This window comes from Eriocheir sinensis, chromosome 16 (assembly GCF_024679095.1).
Source record: "Eriocheir sinensis breed Jianghai 21 chromosome 16, ASM2467909v1, whole genome shotgun sequence".
Classification (NCBI taxonomy): domain Eukaryota; kingdom Metazoa; phylum Arthropoda; class Malacostraca; order Decapoda; family Varunidae; genus Eriocheir; species Eriocheir sinensis.
In genome coordinates, this window is record NC_066524.1 from 21,453,513 (window position 1) to 21,468,039 (window position 14,527).

At 43.6% G+C, this 14,527-nt stretch overlaps 2 protein-coding genes and 1 long non-coding RNA gene across 4 annotated transcripts in view; 1 reads left to right on the plus strand and 2 right to left on the minus strand.

Moving 5' to 3' along the window:
* LOC126999552 (striated muscle-specific serine/threonine-protein kinase-like) overlaps nucleotides 1-4,492 on the minus strand; it is a 119,141-nt gene extending 114,649 nt beyond the window's left edge. The window contains exon 1 of the mRNA XM_050862293.1: nucleotides 3,587-4,492. Within this exon, the coding sequence (XP_050718250.1) occupies nucleotides 3,587-3,762 (176 nt within the window). The 5' untranslated portion in view covers nucleotides 3,763-4,492. The remainder of the gene's footprint in view (nucleotides 1-3,586) is intronic.
* Nucleotides 4,493-6,192: 1,700 nt separating this feature from the next.
* LOC126999558 (E3 ubiquitin-protein ligase Siah1-like) lies at nucleotides 6,193-11,573 on the plus strand. 2 transcript variants are annotated; one of them, XM_050862323.1, is made up of 6 exons: nucleotides 6,193-6,355; nucleotides 7,811-8,046; nucleotides 8,179-8,418; nucleotides 8,716-8,908; nucleotides 9,256-9,435; nucleotides 9,901-11,573. In XM_050862323.1, exons 2-5 carry the CDS (start codon nucleotides 7,827-7,829, stop codon nucleotides 9,431-9,433), a joined length of 831 nt encoding a protein of 276 aa, XP_050718280.1. In that variant the 5' UTR covers nucleotides 6,193-6,355; nucleotides 7,811-7,826; the 3' UTR covers nucleotides 9,434-9,435; nucleotides 9,901-11,573. The 2 variants fall into 2 exon arrangements, with proteins under 2 accessions (XP_050718280.1, XP_050718281.1); XM_050862324.1 differs by lacking the exon at nucleotides 6,193-6,355 and having other exon boundaries at nucleotides 7,794-8,046.
* Nucleotides 10,269-14,526, minus strand: LOC126999562 (uncharacterized). The gene is made up of 2 exons (XR_007753427.1): nucleotides 13,735-14,526; nucleotides 10,269-13,597 (listed from the first exon to the last, which is right to left on the minus strand). It is a non-coding gene; the product is annotated as an uncharacterized LOC126999562 (long non-coding RNA).
* Nucleotide 14,527: the final 1 nt, after the last annotated feature.

Genomic DNA, 14,527 nt, shown 5'->3' on the forward strand with positions numbered 1-14,527 from the left:
AGAGAGAGAGAGAGAGAGAGAGAGAAGTTATTTAAGGCTTAATGCGTAAGAGAGAGAGAGGGAGAGCGAGGGAGGGGGAGAAAAGGAAAGAAGGAAAGAAAAGAAAAAAAGAAACAAACAAACAAACAAATGAAGGAAGGAAGGAGAGGAAGAAAGAAAGAAAAAAAAAGAAAAAGAGAGAGAGAGAAAGTGGGGTAGGGAGTGCTTAATCCAACCCATCACCCCCATCCCTCCCATCATTTACCTGAGGGCGTGAACACATGCAGATCAGCGTTTCTACATAGCCCCGTAATTGCTTCCCCCTTCTCACCTAACCACCTCCCTTAACCACCTCACCCGGCCATCAATAACCTTTAATTTACAGCCTTGCAGCCCTTCTAGACGCCACATTTACACCTGCAACTATGTCTTACCTTCGCCTGCCTCGTAAAACACACCCACCTGTCTCCCTCCCTCTCTCTCTCACCCCCCTGGCTCACCTGCATACCTTGGCTCGCCTCCTACACACTGTAACTCATTTTAAACACCTGCAGAGGCCGCTTAACGTGTGTTCAATTGGGAAGTGGAAAGCCAACGCCGCGGGAGGCACACGACGAACGCTAAAGTCACTAGGGATGGAGGATTATGTAGTGAAGGATTGATGTCTCTTTCCACGATCTCTGCAACGCTTACAAGACCTTCCACGCCTCTCAGAAATAGCTTGAAGTGTAAGGAGGAGGAGAAGAGAGAAGCAGTATAGTTAGGCAGTGTTATAGACGGTTAAATACTATAACTGAAGGAGGATATGCAGTGAGGGATTGATGACTATTTTTACGACCTCTGCAACGCTTACAAGACCTTCCGTGGCTCTCAGGAATAGCTTGAGGTGTGAGGAGGAGGAAGAGGAATAAGAAGTATAGTGTGGTTAGGCAATGTTATAGACTCATATAGAGGGTGAAATGCACCTTACATATTTGGTTTGTTAATGAAAATTGGAATTCTTCTTTTGGTCTTCTTGTAGATCTTTCTCCCGTGTCGAAGTAACTTTAAATAATGCACAGTTTTTTTCTCTCTTTTTTTTTTTCGTCCTCATTTCTTTCATTTTCTTTTGTGTGTGTTATTGTTTTGTTTTTTCGGAGGGCTACTTTTCTTCTTTTTTTTTTTTCCTTTGTCTTAGATTTTTCTTCTTATTCTATTGTTTCTATCCCTATCTATCTATATTTCCATCTATCTGTATGTCTCTATCTATATCTCTCCTCCTCATTTTCTCACTCACACTCTCTCACTCACTCAACTATTTCTACGCAAGCTCTTCTTCTCTCACCTCCTTTTCTCACCTCTCTCCCTTTCTCTCCCTCGCCTCTCCTCGCCTAGCCCACAGCCCACAGTTCAGGTTCCCCCACGCCAGCACCGCCCACGCCCACGCCCTAACAGCCCACATACCTCAGCGTAAGCCCAAGTAGTGACCAGTTAGTCTACATATAATTCGAGATAATGGAACAAGAAGAATCTATCATACTTAAAACCTAACCTGTTATTACGTATATTTATTTTTCGCTTCTCTTTTCGGTCTCCGTCTTGGGGTTTAATGGACGGTTTCTGGGGGTAGTTTGACGGTGTTTTTCGTGTGGTTTTAAATGTGGATGTGGTCAGAGGTGGATGCGGTCAGGTGGAGTGAGTGGATTGAGGTTACTAGTAAGGTTAGACACGCCACCTCCTCCTACACACGAATAGGTGAGTGTGTGTGTGTGTGTGTGTGTGTGTGTGTGTGTGTGTGTGTGTGTGTGTGTGTGTGTGTGTGTGTGTGTGTGTGTGTGTGTGTGTGTGTGTGTGTGTGTTTCAGTAAGTCATAAACATCAGATCACCCGAACAAGCAATTAATAAAACTCAAATAAGGAGGGAAACTGATCAAAAACACGCCGCGAGAAAGTATAAATCGATCCAGTTTTTCCTTTTTTTTTTTCCATCGACTTTTCTTCATCTTTTTATTTTCACTTTTATTTTACGTTTTTTTTACACTATGTGGCAGATCGATGGGGTGGGCTGACCTCTCCTTCACCTAGTTATCTTTATTTCTCTTTATTTCATTTGTTTCATTATTTCATCTTCTTTATTTCAATTTTTTATTCATTTTTCGCCTTTATGTAACTTTGTCCACTTATCCACATGTTCTTCTCTTCGTAGATATATTTATTTCATTTTATTTCATCCTGTTCTTAATTCTTACTGGTTGCGTAACTTCCCCCAGTTCTCTTTATATATCTTTATTTCAATTGTTTCATTACCTCAAGTTCTTTTTTTCTATTTTTGTATTCATTTTCGCCTTATATAAAATTATCCATCTATCTACATGACCATCTATACATTTATTTTCCATTTTACTTCAATATTTTACTCGTGTTTCTCATAATAAGGTTTCGTAACTTCGCCCACTAAATCTCACCTAAGCCTATAAAGAAACGAATATATTTTAAAAAGAAACTAGAAAAAAAAACACCACAAATCGATCAAAACTCCAATACTGATATCATTAAAAATTCTCCCACGACAACTGGAATAGAAATCTGTAATACGTAACCTAAGCTCCGATAAGCCAGGAGTGCAAATCGTGCGACTCTATTATTTATGTGTTTGCTTTTTGATCGGTAAACAAGTTCGCCCACGGCTTCCCTCTCGACCCTTCCCCTTCCAGAGTTCACAGTGAGGACGCCGCGAATGTGTACCTACAGCGGGTGTGGCACAGAGATTAGTATGCCCTCCTATGTCCCCCTTCCCTTAAGTCAAGCCTCAGGTATAAGGAGCTTTGTCTAGGAGGAATATATAATCACAAAGTTACATAGAAGTAGAAAGTAAATCGATCCTCTTTTGTTTTTTTCTCTACCTTTATTTATCCTTTTATTTTCTCTTTTCTGATATGTTTTTACAGTGTACGGTAGATCGACATGGTAGGCTAATCTTCCCTCCGACCAGTTATTTCTATTTATTTTCTTATTTCAATTTTGCAAGACAAGTTTGCTATCTTTATTACCTCTAAATGAACTAAAGGCCAGACAGCCAAGACCCTGAATCACTAACTTGCTGAATTCATTAACAATTAGATACGTTTTTACAGTGATTTTACGCCTTGAGTGGTGGACTATTAATTTTGATTCCATTCACTAGCCTTGATAATCATATGCCTCGTGGGTCATATTTACCACGAGAGTTGTAATCATATCCGGAGTTCATTAAAATTGTGCCACCCACCTCTTAGCTTGCTTGGTTGAGGTGAATATGTAAGGAATTCTATACTTGTGTGCTGGTAGATCATGTTAACCGCGCGTCAATGTAGAAGGAATGGATAGAAATTACAAGAGGCTCCGCAACATGTACAGTGTGATGAATACCTGAGACACAAGGACGTGGCTGAACATAACTCACACATTTTCAGATTCACGTACAGAGACACACAAAGCTACAGAAAAACAGACATAAAAGCAGACAGGCGCATATAGACAAACACACATATATAGACAGGCAGACATAGGTTGTGTCCAGAGCCTTGTTTCAGCCTTAGCGACGCGCCCGCCTGGTAATAAGCTAACGAGGTACAGGGATCGACACCTACCTGGCCAGGGGCTCGGGGTCCAGCAGGTACCACTTGTCGATGGGGTCCGGGTTGATGAGCCTGGCCAGCGCTGCCTCCGTCAGCGTCACCAGGCCCGTGTCGGGGTTGGCACTCCACATTCCCGGGGCGAGGGGTAGTCCGACCCCAGGGGAGGATGCCATGTCCTCGGGCATCATAGCGAACACTGCAGCGGTACTCACTTCCCAAGAGTTTGTTTGGCTTTCGAACGAGTACTCCCGTCACTGCCTACTGACACGGCCGTTCCCGCACATCGTCACAAGACCAGTTCGCGGTGAGCACAACCTCCGGATGTACGTAACAATACCCATGTGCTGAAGGTGGGAGGGCAGTGTTTTGTTGTGGGTGTGTTAGTCTTCCATTTGTGACTGCTGTGTGGAGGTATTTGTTGTTGAGGTCACTTGTGTTGTAACGAATCTGTATCTTATTTTAGTGGTTTTCTTGCGAGTGTCACCGGTATTACATAACATGCTACTGGCTGGGTTATGCTCGCCTAGGCCGCGGCTCGTACTGCAAACCCTAGCACGAACCGTTCACGTCGGCAGGCAGCAGGAGTGTCACGCCAGCAACAGGTTCGCGTTGCTAAGATTGCGACTCCGCCTGGAGGTGGCGTGCGTCAGTGGCTGCCTGTGTCGCGTGTCCACGGCGCGCGTCACAGAGCTCACTCCCGCGCTCTGCCACCCTTCCCGTCACCACAACCAGACCCAAACTGCCGCACACGTCCGCGCGGCTGCCCATGCCCCGTGCCCGCCCCCGCACTCGCTGAGTTGCCCGATCATGCCGCACGCGTCGCTGTAGCGCTCCTCCCCTCGCCGTGCCCTCCTGGGTATCGCCTTGTCCACTTATAGTTTGACTTAAACCTATCAAAAATACAAATATGTGGCGAATTTCACTCATCTCATAACCCTTTCTAACAACCGTCATATTCCCTGGTCACTTCCCCGCCAGCAGTGCCTCCCCGTGCAGGCTGTGTGATGGGCAGGGCAGTCACTGGCCAGTCAGGCACCGCTGCCGCCCTGTTGTGTCGCCAAGAAGTCACCTCGGAAAGTGCTCATCCATTGTAGCTCAAAGAATTGCATTTTTCCTCATCCTCTTCAATCATTACTTTAATGCGTATGAATTATACTATCATTAAGCTCGGCGGGAAGCTGTAGCATGGGTGGACTGCTCACGCCTGGCGAAGTGTTGAGGCCTTGGAACGCTCTTGTTCACTCACTTACTACATATTAGGATTTTCCCAAAATCTAATGAATCCTTTATTTTTTCACTCTACCATCAAGTTTCATGACAATTGAGTTGGCGGAGGTAATAGCAATTTCTGTACCCCCCTAGGGGAGGGTGGGAATTTTACTTTAAAGTGAAGAAGAAATATTTCGAAAGGAAAACATTTCTCTCCTATTCAGCCACTTGTTCTCTCTGCTTATTTCTGGTGCTGGATTATTTCCACATATGAAACCTGGAAACTAATGTTCCAGTTGTGCTTGGTCTCTGTTAGTTTTATAAGTTTTCCACTATTTTGTTAGTTACCTGCATCCGTATTTCATTTATACTGATGTTAAGCAGTCATGGAGACATTACACACATGGAGACATATACATACATCCCTGCCTAACTTCCGTCCAGTTTAGAAGCATTATTGAAACTCCTATTGACACATACACACATTTATGCAATGCTGTTATAACAGAATATCTTCATTTTGCAGCTGAAAACATTCTTATGACCATTATAACAAGGTGGGCAGACAAAGAATGAGGTACTGATGGAACTAAAACCCTTTCCGAACCTAATAATGTAAACGTGGCTGGCTGCGTCAGTAGAGTTCACCGCGTCACGGTCTTAGTAACCCCCCGCCCTGTAACACACAGTCTGTCCTTCAGCCGTGGAAACTTGGCAGCAATCCAGTGGAAATTGTGCTGAAAAACCTCCTGTTGATTAATCTCCTGATGATAACTGTGGCAGGAGATATCCCGAGACTTTATGCTGTTGTACTAGGCTAAACATGTTCTGTAATTCATATCATGTCTCGTATGCTCCGAAAAGCTATTGAAAACTTTAGGTAGCGAAGGGAAAGGAAATCATCAGAGGCTTATAGGGGATGGAGGCTGAATGCTAAACTACATTATATGCTGTAAAGGCAAAAAAGAGTGAAGGAGTGGCTAGTCAGCTTAGACTTGGCGGGGTAGGAGTAAGCTTATCAATGGGAAGGGAAAGCTAAATGACCAAGGGCTATTAATTAATGGAGAAAAACATGTTAATTGAGTAATAATAAGGGAGATAAGGGCAAAAAAGAGGGAGAGAGGCTTTAGTCAGCTTAAACTTGGCGGGGCAGGAGTAAGCTGATCAATGGAAACTTGGGAAGGGAAAGCTGAATGACCCAGAGCTAATAGCTAATGAAGAAAACATGTTAATAGAGTAATAATAAGGGAAATAAAGGCGAAAAAGAGGGAGAGAGGCTTTAGTCAGCTTAAACTTGGCGGGGTAGGAGTAAGCTGATCAATTAGAAGGGAAGGCTAAATGACCCAGAGCTATTAGTTACTGAAGAAAAACATGTTAATAAAGAAAAAACAAGGGAAATAAAGGCGAAAAAGAGGGAGAGAGGCTTTAGTCAGCTTAAACTTGGCGGGGCAGGAGTAAGCTGATCAATGGCGGCTGCTGGCTGAAGAAGAGGAGGAAGAGGAGGAAGAAGAAGAAGAAGAGCCCCTGGTGACTCACACACAGCAGCCTCACCAAAACAAACACTCCTATGAGGTAATATGAAGCTTAAACCTCATATTCACACTCATGAAGCTTATATTAACCGCCCAGAAGCTTTAAAAATGGCGGAGAAGTGATATATGTCCCATACTGGTTGTCCTAAGAAGGGGCCAGCCAGGATTATATTTTTGGCTAGTACTTCTATATTTACGTTGCTATGCTTTTAATACTAACATCACCTTCCTTTTTAGTGTCCTGAGAAGCTGTATGGATGTTGGCACTCGTCTCTGTCTCTTAATAGTGCCAAAATAAGGAAAAATATATGTATGAAGGGAGGAAGAGTGCCCCATACTGATAAATTGTCTTGACCTTTTTCTTAATTACTACTATATTAACATCACTATCCTTTCTACACTAATATCATCATCCTTTCTAGTGTCCTGAGAAGCTTTATGGATGTTGGCACTCGTCTCTGTCTCTTAATAGTGCCAGAATGGAGGAAAATGTAAGGAGGGAGGGAGGAAGGAAGGCCCCATATCAGTATTTTATCTAGAATCACACCCACTTCACTGCTGGTCGATATTTTTCTTATCTGGTGGACTCTAACGCGCTAATCGTCACTGTTAACCATTTCTGTCGTGAATTAATAGTTTATGACCTACGAACAACTAATAATGTGGTGATGAGTTATAATTTTAGTGGATTTAGGTCAATAGTTTAGCTGCGTTAGGTTAGTTTTCTGCCGGCGATATTTTAGGTACCATCCGATACCATTTTAGTGGCTTCAGGTTAATATTCTAGCAGCGTTTATACTAATACTAATAATACTAATACTGTAATTTATCTCCCCTCATTATTTTAGCGGATGTAGGTTAATAACATACCTGCGTTAGGTTAGTTTTCAGCCGGCAATATTTTAGGTACCATCCGATACCATTTTCGCAGCTCCATGTTAATATTCTAGCAGCGTTTATACTAATACTAATAATACTAATGCTGTAATTTATCTCCCCTCATTATTTTAGCGGATGTAGGTTAATAATATAGCTGCGTTAGGTTAGTTTTCAGCTGGCGATATTTTAGGTACCATCCGATACCATTTTCGCAGCTCCATGTTAATATTTTAGCAGCGTTTATACTAATACTAATAATACTAATACTGTAATTTATCTCCCCTCATTATTTTAGCGGATGTAGGTTAATAATATAGCTGCGTTAGGTTAGTTTTCAGCCAGCAATATTTTAGGTACCATCCGATACCATTTTCGCAGCTCCATGTTAATATTCTAGCAGCGTTTATACTAATACTAATAATACTAATGCTGTAATTTCTCTTCCCTCATTATTTTAGCAGATGTAGATTAATAATATAGCTGCGTTAGGTTAGTTTTCAGCTGGCGATATTTTAGGTACCATCCGATACCATTTTCGCAGCTCCATGTTAATATTTTAGCAGCGTTTATACTAATACTAATAATACTAATGCTGTAATTCCTCTTCCCTCGGCAGCTAAACCACAACAGACATGAGTGCATTCGCGACTAAAAGTGGGCGGACGGTGCACCCCCAGTCCCCCCCCTCAGGCGCTCCACCGGGGGGCAACACAGAGCTCGCCAGCCTGTTTGAGTGCCCGGTGTGCTTCGACTATGTGCTGCCACCCATCCTTCAGTGCCAGAGCGGCCACCTCGTGTGTGCCAACTGCCGCCCTAAACTCACCTGCTGTCCGACATGTAGAGGGCCGCTCGGTAAGACAGACGGTGATATATTCTAGTGTATTTCGACTTTTTTCTCATGTTTTTGGTCCACCCTTAGTGATAATATATGGTGTCCTCAAGTCAGATGTTCCTGTGTCATAAATGGCTGTCCCTCTCCCTCAGGAAACATCAGAAACCTGGCGATGGAGAAGGTTGCGTCCACGGTCATGTTCCCCTGCAAGTACTCCTCCTCGGGCTGCTCGGCCACGCTGCTCCACACGGACAAGACCGAGCATGAGGACACCTGCGAGTTCCGGCCATACATGTGTCCGTGCCCCGGCGCCTCATGCAAGTGGCAAGGGTCCCTCGAGCAGGTCATGCCCCACCTCATGAGCGTACACAAGAGCATAACCACACTTCAAGGTCAGTGAGAGGGAAGTTTTTAACCCGTCCGCTGCGATTGGCACAGATTTGGCCTTCACTGGTAGACTGGTAACCTATAGTCCCAGGTCTTTCTCTGCCTCTGTGATGGATAGTGGAGTGTTTCGCATGTGGTATTGGTATGCTGGATATCCCCTCCTAGGGTGCATGACTACATTTTTCTTCATTGATTTGTAGCAGCCACTTTTTATTCCATTCCTGTAGCTTGGTGAGGTCTTCTTGTAGGAAATCCACAGTGAAGGGGTTAAGGATTTCTGAGGCCTGTTATTATGTCGACAGGCGAGGACATCGTGTTCTTGGCGACGGACATCAACTTGCCCGGCGCCGTGGACTGGGTAATGATGCAGAGTTGCTTCGGCCACCACTTCATGCTGGTACTGGAGAAGCAGGAGAAGTTTGACGGCCACCAACAGTTTTTTGCCATCGTCCAGCTCATTGGATCCAGGAAACAGGCAGAGAACTTCGCCTACAGGTACGGCAGTGAGGGGGACTTGGGTTTTAGGGGTGTTGGAAAGGGTTGGGAGTGTAAGCAAGAGTTTGGAGTGTTTCTGAGTTGAGAGCAAGGGTTGGGAGTGCTTAAGAGTTATGAGAAAGGCTTGGGAGTTTTTCAGAGGTGTGAGCAATGGTTAGGAGTGTGCTTTCAGGGTTGGGAGTCCTTAAGAGTTGTGAGAAAGTGTTGTGAGTGTTTCTTAGTTCTGAGCAAGGATTTGGAGTGTGTGTCAGTGTGTATTCAATGTTTGCCCTCAGATTGGATTGTGTGTCAGTGTGTATTCAATGTTTGCCCTCAGATTGGAGTGTGTATTCAATGTTTGCCCTCAGATTGGAGTTGAATGGACCCCGGCGGAGGCTGACCTGGGAGGCCACACCGAGGTCCATACACGAAGGAGTCCAATCAGCCATCATGAACTCCGACTGCCTGGTATTCGACACCTCCATCGCCCAGCTGTTCGCCGACAATGGGAACCTCGGGATAAACGTAACAATATCCATGTGCTGAAGGTAGGAAGGCAGACACCTTTTTGTTAAGTATATGTCAGTCTCATTTGTGATTGCCGTGTGGAGGTGTTCATTGTTAACCTGTCCGCTGCGATTGGCTCGGATTTGGCCTTCACTGGTAGCCTGGTAACATATAGTCCCAGGGAAAATATCAGTTTGTCAAAAGACTTAAAAGAAATTCACATTCCACTAGAATTAAAAAGGTTGCTTCAAGGAGACAGGCTTAAGGTTATAAAATTCTCTTTTTCATTGTTAACCCGTCTGCTGCGATTGGCACAGATTTGGCCTTCACTGGTAGCCTGGTAACATATAGTCCCAGGTCTTTCTCTGGGAAAATATCAGTTTGTCAAAAGACTTAAAGAACATTCACCTAGCACTAATTCAACAGGCTTTTTCAATGAGACAGGCTTAAGGTTATGAGGGAGAGGAGTTTGACAAAGGTACAATCCCTGTCAATCTTGCTTTCAGGTTCTCACTTCTGGAATGGTTGGTGGCCTGAAGACCGACTGACTCTGCTCAAAGTTTATGGGTGATAGGATATTTTCTCTGTTAAGGATTTTCAGCATTTTCCAGACCCCAGCCTCATGTATAGGGGAAGGGGCTGTATACCATATGAGGGCTCGGAGATATTACACAGCCTGAACAGAGCGCTTCATCTCATCCAAGTCTGCCGCTCTGATCGCCGCCACATTGCCCCGAGTGTAGCGAGGTTGTATTCCTGTTGTCGGAGAAACCCTTCCTATGGTGCCATGTCGAGTGCTGCCTGAGAGACCGTCACGGAGCACTACACTGAGACAAGACCAAGTACAATTCCTGTTCATTATTTTTTCATTACGACGTAAGGACTTTTGTAAATAGCGTTTCACAGAGAGTTTAAAAAAAAAAGATATCTCGGTTCCGCAGAAAAAAAAACAGAGAGAAGAATAGCCGCATATGTCATTAAACTTCTTCTTTCTTCTTCATTCGGTAATTTACAATCATTATCTTCATTAATTTATTTTGTCTGTCCGTCAGTGCACTTTATTTTCTATCATATATTGAGGTGAGTTGCACTTTAAACACTTATTATTATTCTTTACTAGTTCTGGTTGAGGATCAGAATAATTAGCTTAGTAGTATTAGGTTATCGACTACCCTCTCGTCACTTTGCGTTGTCCCTTATGCCTTACATCACAGCCGCTGAGCTGGTGGATAAGGTGTTCCTATAGGGTGTGTGTGAGTGTGTGTGTGTGTGTGCTTGTCTCCGTCACTCCACTCAGAGCTCGTACCAGGAAATTAAACTACTCTATCTCTCTCTACCTCTCTAAATGAACAGGGAAAACAGCGTAATGAAAACCCATATTTATTTCTCTCGTTCTACAGAAAAAATACCGTCAAGATATATTTCCTAATTTATTTTTTGCCCCATCTCATACCTTGACTCAGTTTCCGCAAGTAGCATGAAAAAAATACTCTGGAAAATTGATCTGAAGTATGAAAATTTGAAATGCCGTCAAGATATCGTTTCTAATTTATTTTTCACATTCTATCGTATACCTCCGATCAATATCCCATCAGTAGTTCATGTATTCTGGCGTGAGTGCTCATACCATTAACAAAAAACTACTCTAGGAAATTGATCTGAAGTATGAAAATTTGAAATACCATCAAGATATTGTTTCTAATTTATTTTTCGCATTTTATCGTATACCTCCGATCAATTTCCCATTAGTAGTTCATGTTTTTCTGCCGTGAGTGTTCATATCATTAACAAAAAGCTACTCTAGGAAATTGATCTGAAGTATGACAACAAAATACTGTCAAGATATCATTTCTAATTTATTTTTTGCATTTTCTTGTATACTTCTGATCAATATCCCATTAGTAGTTCAGGTTTTCAGGCATGAGTGTTCATACCATTAACAAAAAACTTCCCTGTAAAACTGACCACAAAGTAAAAAAATATGAAATACCGTCAAGATGCGCCTTTTTATTTATTTTTCACATTCTCTCATATACCTCAGATCAGTTTTTCATCAGTAGGCCTAGTTCATGTTTTCTGGTGCGAGTTCTGATCGGAGTGGGGGTTACAAGCTGACACACACACACACACACACACACACACACACACACACACACACACACACACACTGATACAGATATTACCTACACCTACACTTCCCTACCAGCAGTGGCTACCATCAGGGGTGTGAAGTCGAAATCTGAATAGCAATTGCTTAAAATATCTCCCCCTTACGATATGTGTGATGTGGTGTGGTGTGGTGTGGCAGGGTTTGATTTGCCTTCCACAGTGCCGCAGAAGGGGAAGGGAGGTGGAAGGGAGTCAGAATCGCAGTCACAACCATAAACTTTACTTGAGTCATAGTTGAAATTTTCCACATCCGACTTCACACCCCTGGCTACCATATACTCATGCAGTGTTATCGAGTGTGCACGGTGACCCAGAACGTAGTGCACCCCAGACCAGTGACCAGGGATGGATGGAAACCCTGCCGCAGTACCTCAGTTTCCTGGACGGTAGCTCGAACACACACTTGACGCTCTAGAAGGGATTGATTAGGGACTTTTTTGTGGGTTATGTTTGCCCGGTTCTATGCAGGTATGTAAAACGAGTTCCATGGAGGACTTGACTTAGGACACGCTGCATTTGCCTTTGAAATTCTTAAAAAATGACTTTGTATAGATCCAGAGTTTCTTTGTACATAGATTTGACATTTGAGCCAGTGTGAGGTTGAGTCGTGGCAGCTGCTTCCCACCACACATGCATGACCGCCCCGCCTCTCTGCCTTGTGATATCTGTACAGTTTGCGTAAGGTTCATGAGATCTTTGTAGCCCGTAATGATACTTAATGAAACGACAGGTGGGGTGCATTGAGGTCTGCTGTCTGGTGTTTAGTTTAAGCTCGACATTTTCAGACGCTTCCGCCCCTCACGCAAACTATATCTAACGGCCAAGAAGGAGATAAATGGATTCTAATGTGTGTTTGTCTAGGTTCCTGGTACAGATGAAGGGTCAGACTACCACAAGGGTCATAAAGCTACCCAAGGATGTGACCAGGACTCCTATGAAAGCCTTGTCAAATATGTGTTTCTTTAGGTTCCTGGTACAGATAAAGGGTCAGACTACCACCAGGGTCATAAAACTACCCCTGGAAATGCCCGGAACTCCTACGAAAGCCTTGTCAAATATGCGTTTCTTTAGGTTCCTGGTACAGATGAAGGGTCAGCCTACCACCAGGGTCATAAAGCTACCCAAGGATGTGACCTGGACTCCTACGAAAGCCTAGATATGTGAGGTTGGGTGATGAAGTGTCTCAGAATGTGGGCTTTTTTTTGGGGGGGGGGCTATTTTGTGTGTCCAGTTAATTGAGGTACTGGGACGTTGTGTTGCGCTTGGTTATAATGTACAGCCAAAGTTGTTGCCATTTTTGTTTTAATTCCTCTAACACAACCTTTTTCTTCACCTTTACGGACATTTCATGCAATCTGGAATTTTTTTTATTCTAAGACAGTCTATCACAGATCCTATTTATGGGGAACGGTAATATTTTGTTTTTAAGCTTACAACAGATTACTACGTCACTGTGTCGGCCGCCATTCTCCCTCGATGCTTTCACTATGGTTAAGTTACCGTATACTTGCTGCCTAACAAACAGTAGTGAGCAATAGTGTATAAATTGTATGTATATTATTTACTCTTCCACGACACTTAACGCGACAGAAGTTTTGCCGGTGTGAAAAGTGACGTTACGAATCCTCGACATTTCCATCAAAGGTTTTTTTTTCTGAGGCAAAGTTCCTAAGACGATTTTTAGAAGAAACGTGTCCTTGGAGACGCAGCAAATTGAAAAGACATTGAAAAGTTCCCGGTACTACATGATGGTATGCAATGTGACTCTTACCAGTATCTCTTAAATTTAGTTGCTGGAAATATGCCCAAGATAAGGATGAGCTTCCCTAACCATGTACCATTACCTGTTATTTATCATTGGTCTGCAGGGAGAGATTCTTGGATCACCTTCTTGTCTGGAGCTCCCAGTACAGCGTGACTCATCTCTTTAAATTTAGTTGCTGGAAATATGCCTGTGATGAGGACAAGCTTCCCTAACCATGTACCATTACCTGTTATTTATCATTGGTCTGCAGGGAGGGATTCTTGGGTCACCTTCTTGTCTGGAGTTCCCGATACAGTGTCACTCATTGAATAAGTTGCTGGAAATATGCCCAAGATGAGGACAAGCTTCCCTAACCATGTACCTTTGTTATTTATCCTTGGTCTGCAGGGAGGGATTCTTGGGTCACCTTCTTGTCTGGAGTTCCCGGTATAGTGTCACTCATTGAATTAAGTTGCTGGAAATATGCCCAAGATGAGGACAAGCTTCCCTAACCATGTACCATTACCTTTGTTATTTATCCTTGGTCTGCAGAGAGGGATTCTTGGGTCACCTCCTTGCCAGGCCACCACTTAGAGGGGCGTGTTGTGAGTGTTCCTTAGACATAGCTCTTACTAACACTGGCCAAGCCTTAGAGACCGTCGGGGCATTACTTGACTGCCTGCCTGTGGATTGTGAATCAAGACAGGATTTATAGCGTTTTAGTTTGTGGTCATTTGTTTTCATCTTGACACAAGAAGGTTTGTCTGTATTCTAAATCATGTGGTTTGGAGGAATTTTTTTGCTATTATTTGTTGACATTTTCACGCCAGACACTTACGCAAGCATTGGCGTTTTGCGTTCCTACCGACATTGATTCGTTTTCTGGTTACTCAAGCGTTGCATTTATACACTTGTCCTCCTCAGTGGCCAGCGAGACGCGCCACAGAAGACAAAATGTACTTAGTCTTTAATTTATAGAGGAAAACAAAATGTCCTTAGGATTGGATGTGGCTAGCAGCAGCGGTTCGTGAAGTAGCGTGTGTGTGTACCTTTGTGCTTGTGTTGCTAGGAGTCATCCACGTGTGCTAGTGTAGGTGGCCAAGGGCGCTGCTAGCCGGCCCGCTCCTAGTGATTGCTGGGCTGCTCCTAGTGATTGCTGGGCTGCTCCTAGTGATTGCTGGGCTGCTCCTAGTGATTGCTGGGCTGCTCCTAGTGATTGC